General features: G+C 31.4%; 1 protein-coding gene across 1 annotated transcript in view; it reads left to right on the top strand.

The window, feature by feature from the left end:
- The window catches only part of LOC143226813 (tRNA (32-2'-O)-methyltransferase regulator THADA-like), a 70,675-nt gene continuing 61,908 nt past the window's right edge, over positions 1 to 8,767 (top strand). The window contains exons 1-4 of the mRNA XM_076458252.1: positions 1 to 59; positions 5,285 to 5,362; positions 5,729 to 5,894; positions 7,539 to 7,632. Of these exons, the coding sequence (XP_076314367.1) occupies positions 55 to 59; positions 5,285 to 5,362; positions 5,729 to 5,894; positions 7,539 to 7,632 (343 nt within the window). The 5' untranslated portion in view covers positions 1 to 54. The remainder of the gene's footprint in view (positions 60 to 5,284; positions 5,363 to 5,728; positions 5,895 to 7,538; positions 7,633 to 8,767) is intronic.

Raw genomic sequence — 8,767 nt, 5'->3', positions numbered from 1 at the left:
TCCAACTATCTTGTATCCTCATCATGTGATATATACAGGCAGACTGTGGAGCATATGCTGTAATGTATTTAGTATATACTTATATTGAGGTTAATTTGGACATCGCATAGAATGATGTACAAAAATATTAGCTATTACAGTTGGCCTAGTCCATGATAACGTATATTGAAATAATATCTCTTTAAAGGTAACCTAGTATACTATTAATATTAATTTCTGACCAGAGCAAGTTGTGTACTTGGAGCAAAACTAAAAATCAACCTGATGAGAGCTACAGCAAAATACTAGCCATTAAAGTTAATCTAGCATAGAATGAGGTGAGAGGTACTTAGGCTGTTTACAATCTTGTATATAGTGTGTCATACATGTATAGAATGAGGTGTGAGGTACTAGCTGTTACAATCTTGTATATAGTGTATCATACATGTATAGAATGAGGTGTGAGGTGCTAAATGTTACCATCTTGTATATAGTGTCATACATGTATAGAATGAGGTGTGAGGTACTAGCTGTCACAATCTTGTATATAGTGTATCATACATGTATAGAATGAGGTGTAAGGTGCTAAATGTTACAATCTTGTATATAGTGTATCATACATGTATAGAATGAGGTGTAAGGTGCTAAATGTTACAATCTTGTATATAGTGTATCATACATGTATCAAATGAGGTGTGAGGTACTAGCTGTCACAATCTTGTATATAGTGTGTCATACATGTATCAAATGAGGTGTGAGGTACTAACTGTTACAATCTTGTATATAGTGTATCATACATGTATGGAATGAGGTGTGAGGTGCTAGCTGTTACAATCTTGTATATAGTGTATCATACATGTATGGAATGAGCTGTGAGGTGCTAACTGTTACCATCTTGTATATAGTGTATCATACATGTATAGAATGAGGTGTGAGGTGCTAACTGTTACAATCTTGTATATAGTGTATCATACATGTATAGAATGAGGTGTGAGGTGCTAACTGTTACAATCTTGTATATAGTGTATCATACATGTATAGAATGAGGTGTGAGGTGCTAACTGTTACCATCTTGTATATAGTGTATCATACATGCATAGAATGAGGTGTGAGGTACTGGCTGTTACAATCTTGTATATAGTGTGTCATACATGTATAGAATGAGGTGTGAGGTGCTAACTGTTACAATCTTGTATATAGTGTATCATACATGCATAGAATGAGGTGTGAGGTGCTAACTGTTACAATCTTGTATATAGTGTATCATACATGTATGGAATGAGGTATGAGGTGCTAACTGTTACAATCTTGTATATAGTGTGTCATACATGTATAGAATGAGGTGTGAGGTGCTAACTGTTACAATCTTGTATATAGTGTGTCATACATGCATAGAATGAGGTGTGAGGTGCTAACTGTTACCATCTTGTATATAGTGTGTCATACATATATCATATGAGGTGTGAGGTGCTAACTGTTACAATCTTGTATATAGTGTATCATACATGCATAGAATGAGGTGTGAGGTGCTAACTGTTACCATCTTGTATATAGTGTATCAGACATGCATAGAATGAGGTGTAAGGTACTAACTGTTACAATCTTGTATATAGTGTGTCATACATGTATCAAATGAGGTGTGAGGTACTAGCTGTCACAATCTTGTATATAGTGTGTCATACATGTATCAAATGAGGTGTGAGGTACTAACTGTTACAATCTTGTATATAGTGTGTCATACAGTGGAATGAGGTATGAGGTACTAACTGTTACAATCTTGTATGTAGTGTATCATACATGTATAGAATGAGGTGTGAGGTGCTAACTTACAATCTTGTATATAGTGAGTCATACATGTATAGAATGAGGTGTGAGGTGCTAACTGTTACAATCTTGTATATAGTGTATCATACATGTATCAAATGAGGTGTGAGGTGCTGTTACCATCTTGTATATAGTGTGTCATACATGTATCAAATGAGGTGTGAGGTGCTAACTGTTACCATCTTGTATATAGTGTGTCATACATGTATCAAATGAGGTGAGGTGCTAACTGTTACAATCTTGTATATAGTGTGTCATACATGTATAGAATGAGGTGTGAGGTGCTAACTGTTACCATCTTGTATATAGTGTGTCATACATGTATCAAATGAGGTGTGAGGTGCTAACTGTTACAATCTTGTATATAGTGTGTCATACATGCATAGAATGAGGTGTGAGGTGCTAACTGTTACAATCTTGTATATAGTGTATCATACATGTACAGAATGAGGTGTGAGGTGCTAACTGTTACAATCTTGTATATAGTGTATCATACATGCATAGAATGAGGTGTGAGGTGCTAACTGTTACAATCTTGTATATAGTGTGTCATACATGTTTTATCATTTATAAGTTATTTCCTGGTTTTCAGCAGTTATTTTATCCAATGCAAAATTCATATGAAACTGCTGGATGTGTACTATCTGATTAGAATATTTACTGTGGTTATAAGATTAATTTAAACATTTTAAAACATCTTGTGCACATGGAATATTGGTGTAAATAATCATGATTTAGTTTGTGTGTACAGTGAACCCACATTAATCAGGAATATCGATGTAAATAATCATGATTTAGTTTGTGTGTACAGTAAACCCACATTAATCAGGAATATCGTTGTAAATAATCATGATTTAGTTTGTGTGTACAGTAAACCCACATTAATCAGGAATATCGGTGTAAATAATCATGATTTAGTTTGTGTGTACAGTGAACCCACATTAATCAGGAATATCGGTGTAAATAATCATGATTTAGTTTGTGTGTACAGTAACCTCACATTAATCCGGAATATCGGTGTAAATAATCATGATTTAGTTTGTGTGTACAGTAAACCCACATTAATCAGGAATATCGGTGTAAATAATCATGATTTAGTTTGTGTGTACAGTAAACCCACATTAATCAGGAATATCGGTGTAAATAATCATGATTTAGTTTGTGTGTACAGTAAACCCACATTAATCAGGAATATCGGTGTAAATAATCATGATTTAGTTTGTGTGTACAGTAAACCCACATTAATCAGGAATATCGGTGTAAATAATCATGATTTAGTTTGTGTGTACAGTAAACTCACATTAATCAGGAATATCGGTGTAAATAATCATGATTTAGTTTGTGTGTACAGTAAACCCACATTAATCAGGAATATCGGTGTAAATAATCATGATTTAGTTTGTGTGTACAGTAAACCCACATTAATCAGGAATATCGGTGTAAATAATCATGATTTAGTTTGTGTGTACAGTAAACCCACATTAATCAGGAATATCGGTGTAAATAATCATGATTTAGTTTGTGTGTACAGTAAACTCACATTAATCAGGAATATCGGTGTAAATAATCATGATTTAGTTTGTGTGTACAGTAAACCCACATTAATCAGGAATATCGGTGTAAATAATCATGATTTAGTTTGTGTGTACAGTAAACCCACATTAATCAGGAATATCGGTGTAAATAATCATGATTTAGTTTGTGTGTACAGTAAACTCACATTAATCAGGAATATCGGTGTAAATAATCATGATTTAGTTTGTGTGTACAGTAAACCCACATTAATCAGGAATATCGGTGTAAATAATCATGATTTAGTTTGTGTGTACAGTAAACCCACATTAATCAGGAATATCGGTGTAAATAATCATGATTTAGTTTGTGTGTACAGTAAACCCACATTAATCAGGAATATCGGTGTAAATAATCATGATTTAGTTTGTGTGTACAGTAAACTCCACATTAATCAGGAATATCGGTGTAAAATAATCATGATTTAGTTTGTGTGTACAGTAAACCCACATTAATCAGGAATATCGGTGTAAATAATCATGATTTAGTTTGTGTGTACAGTAAACCCACATTAATCAGGAATATCGGTGTAAATAATCATGATTTAGTTTGTGTGTACAGTAAACCCACATTAATCAGGAATATCAGTGTAAATAATCATGATTTAGTTTGTGTGTACAGTAAACTCACATTAATCAGGAGTTCAACAGTCCAGTGATTGATTTATGTAGATAAGTCTTCACAATCTTCGTCACTAACTTGTATATTTATCTTCACCACTGAAGATCAAACAAGGATAGTCATCTGTTTGTGTGTCTGTCAGTAAGATTTCATGGAAACACCTGAATGGATTTGGATGAAAGTTGCTGTATGTTTGATCTGTGGCTCAAGTTAGAAGTGATTAGTTATTGGAGGGTACTATTTTTCTCTATAACTCAATCATAAATGATTGGATTTTGATGAACTTGTGTAGAATATTATTTTTCATTGCTGTGCCACAAATGGACTGTGTCCATTGATAATGATGGACATGAGAGATACATTTGTGTATTTTTTGAAGGTTGAATGTGATCACCAATGCATTGTAGTGGTATGTTCTCTACACAGTACCCCTCTACTTTCATTGTGAATCTGAACAGCTGTTTCACATAACAAATAAGTGTTTCTGATTGTAAAGCCTTACATGAAAGTATAGGTCAATCACACCAGAAAACAAGGTGATAATTACTGTCCTAAAGTCACCTGCACTGACAGTGAGTTCCATTCTACAACAGTGTTTCAGAACAGCTTCAGTCACAATGGGTACTGGTTATGACACTTGTCTGAAAGAGTTTAACAGCAGCAGTGTAAATATAAGATGTAACAAGTACGTTGTGCCATCAGAGTGATCTATACCAGATTCAGGTCTAGTCATGTTAATCCAAACAAAAATGTATAGACATTTCAGCATCGTTAATATGTAATGTTTGTTAGTACCTCAAAACAGTTGTTGATATTGTGTCTTTTACATTCTATAACACAGTTACTGTTTTGAACAAAACAATGATTTATGTGAAGATAATAACGTGTGTCACTCTTATGAAATTTGTACAATCATTGACAATTGTAAAGAAACACTTCATTACAAATATGTGAGGCTAATAAGGTTTCAGTGTATATATATTTAGACACACAACAATGTTGCTGTCAAAACTCTCTTGAGTAGCTTCCTCCTGTAAAGAATCCTTATAAGAACACTGCTACATTTATTTTTGAAAAAGATTCATAAATCAAATTTTACTGTATAAACTCTATAAATAATGTGTTTTGTAAACTTACCCATAGAGTGAAAATAATTTTTAAAATAGATTTTAAGAAATTACTGATTATTTTCATTTCATATTTGTATGTTGGTGTTGAGTATTTCTCACATCAATTAATAATTATGTGTTTTTTTTGGATATTGATTGATGAATCCACTGATTTCCAGGGTTGAAGGTGAAGCTTTATGTCAGTGGGCAAGATGGTGGTTGCCAGAGATTTTAACAAACCTAATGGGAAGCTGTAGGTAAAGTGGATATTGTAAACATTGAGTTAAATATATGTGCATGTTAAAGAAAATTTAGTAGATGTAGGAGTTACAGAAATGAAATTTACTTTGTATTTAAGTTTTATTTTGTTTTGATAGTTTTTATATTAAGTTGAAAGAAGTAAACTGTTATTTATGACTATTAAAAGATATAGTGTAGCATTAGACTGCCTTATAACTACATGTCAAACTAAGTGGAGTTGTGTCAAGTTTATTACTAGTTTTCACAATAATTAATATAAATGAATCAAAAATGTTTTTACATTTCACTGAAATACCCACTTCAAGATTTGTGCAGTTTTTGTGTGAAACCTAAGAAGCAGATACTACCAATATATTTTTTAGGGTTAAACAACAAGGTGTTGTCAATCACTTGTTGCCATGGACTCTGAAAGTCCTACCTGCATCGTACAGTTTACTGAAGGAAAGAGTGAAAGGCCAGAGTTTGTATGCTGAAGTTACCCTTGCTCGAATTGCAAGACAGAGTGGAGTTTGTTCATTTAATGATATTGTAAGTTAGTTTTATAAAATGCTGCTTGGAAACAAACAGTACATATTAAATTCAAAGTTCTAATGTTCTTAAAGTAGTTAATGTTTATATCAGTGGAGAGAAACTCACACGTACATTTTTCTCACTTCATTTACAAACTTTTAGCATGAGTTTTCCTTTACGCTTGTATAATAATGTTTCTAATTACACGTTAGATCCCCAGTGCTTTCTTCTGAATAATACCTGAGTGGGTTCGTTACATTTTTTTTAAAGGTTTGCTAATCTATTTTTATTCACACGATTCAGTGTTTTTTTTCAACTGTTTTAAATCCATGGAACTTTTCTGACATAAAATTTGTATTACAAAACAGGATTTATTACATAAAATATTACTGCAGTAATTGCAGACAGAATACTTGTGTTTAATGCATCTATATACCCACACATGGAAAAGTTCTCAAAACAATTACTTGGCCACGTGCACACACAAATAATAAATGCAACTGTTTGTGCCTAGTCTTGCTCACCAATTTAAAACAGTGATTTGTTGTGTTGTGTCATTATGAAACTTGATTTACTAATAAAGATATATGATGTAGTTGGAGTACAATTATGCAATGAGAATGTATTTATACAGCGAATGAGTGGAACTCTTGTATTCTGTGGGACTCCAGTATCTTACGGAACCATGGTTGGAAAGCACTGACAGTTAATAACACTGTCACAAAAAGTTTGTGATTTTAATATGAAGGAAAATCATTTTTAGAAAGTAGGAAGCCATTCATCTCTATCCAGAGTTCACTCATGATATCTGAAAAGAATAATTGGATTTTAAACAGTTATTTATGAATAAATCTTTCAGTTTGTTTGTGTAGAGGAAAATCTTATGATTACACGTACATTACCTTGATTATACAATTATTTATGTATAAATTTGAATATGTATGTTAAAAACTTGTGTGTAGAACTTAAACAGGAAATATAGCAGTTAAAATATTGTGTTAACAGTAACTGGTGTTTTTCATGGCACACTGTTGTTTTGTTTCTGTGTATGTGTTTCTTTTAACTGAGTTTATTAATAGGGTTGTTTACTAGTCTAGTTACTTTATAATGTAGTGAAATGATCCATTTATTGTCATGTTTGATCAATGACCTTTGGACTAAACCAGAAAATTGTTTCAAATAATAACTGACTTATTTATATTTATCATAAACTATTACAAATAGACTTTATGTTTATAGTGACTGGCTTGTATAAATAGTATTCTTATTGCTGGTTTGTTTGTCATACGGTATCCCTACATTTTTGGCATTGAATGTGGTGGACTTAGTGTGATTGAAATACTGTTACACATTCACATTGTTACTGAAAAATCCTTAGGATGTGAGTGAAAAAGGTAGTGTTAAATAATACAAGTGTATATATCTCATGACAAATATAATTTATTTTAGTTATGCTTTGCTGTACATTAACCATACAGTAATGTGTCTATACATCACAGTTATTGATTATTTAATTTTGTGACATGGATGCTACCTCATAATAAGACAACTTATTTCTATTATAAAATAAATGGATGTCTGTATAAACATCAAATAACTGGAACTAGAAAGCTTGTGTACATTATGAAGCAATAAACACACACTGAAAATCTGATATTTCAGTCACAAGATCTTGTTCTGAAGTCACTAGCCCATATTGATGAAAGCGTTCGCATTGAAGCAGTAATGTTAGTATGTACATCACAGAAGAAGTCTGGTAAGTTCTCAACTAGCATATTTGCCTTTTTATATGTTTTTGTACCACTGATTATATATAACTGTCTGTTTCACATTTTGTTTATCATTTTCCTATATATAACTATGTCTGTTTCACATTTTGTTTATCATTTTCCTGTATATAACTGTCTGTTTCACATTTTGTTTATCATTTTCCTGTATATAACTATGTCTGTTTCACATTTTGTTTATCATTTTCCTATATATAACTGTCTGTTTCACATTTTGTTTATCATTTTCCTATATATAACTGTCTGTTTCACATTTTGTTTATCATTTTCCTATATATAACTATGTCTGTTTCACATTTTGTTTATCATTTTCCTATATATAACTGTCTGTTTCACATTTTGTTTATCATTTTCCTATATATAACTATGTCTGTATCACATTTTGTTTATCATTTTCCCATATATAACTGTCTGTTTCACATTTTGTGTATCATTTTCCTATATATAACTGTCTGTTTCACATTTTGTTTATCATTTTCCTATATATAACTGTCTGTTTCACATTTTGTTTATCATTTTCCTATATATAACTGTCTGTTTCACATTTTGTTTATCATTTTCCTGTATATAACTATGTCTGTATCACATTTTGTTTATCATTTTCCTATATATAACTGTCTGTTTCACATTTTGTTTATCATTTTCCTATATATAACTGTCTGTTTCACATTTTGTTTATCATTTTCCTATATATAACTGTCTGTTTCACATTTTGTTTATCATTTTCCTGTATATAACTGTCTGTTTCACATTTTGTTTATCATTTTCCTATATATAACTATGTCTGTTTCACATTTTGTTTATCATTTTCCTATATATAACTATGTCTGTTTCACATTTTGTTTATCATTTTCCTGTATATAACTATCTGTTTCACATTTTGTTTATCATTTTCCTGTATATAACTGTCTGTTTCACATTTTGTTTATCATTTTCCTGTATATAACTGTCTGTTTCACATTTTGTTTATCATTTTCCTGTATATAACTGTCTGTTTCACATTTTGTTTATCATTTTCCTGTATATAACTATGTCTGTTTCACATTTTGTGTATCATTTTCCTGTATATAACTATGTCTGTTTCACATTTTGTTTATCATTTTC

Source organism: Tachypleus tridentatus, chromosome 9 (genome assembly GCF_004210375.1).
Source record: "Tachypleus tridentatus isolate NWPU-2018 chromosome 9, ASM421037v1, whole genome shotgun sequence".
In the NCBI taxonomy this organism is placed as follows: domain Eukaryota; kingdom Metazoa; phylum Arthropoda; class Merostomata; order Xiphosura; family Limulidae; genus Tachypleus; species Tachypleus tridentatus.
This window is presented reverse-complemented; position numbering and strand designations above follow the sequence as displayed.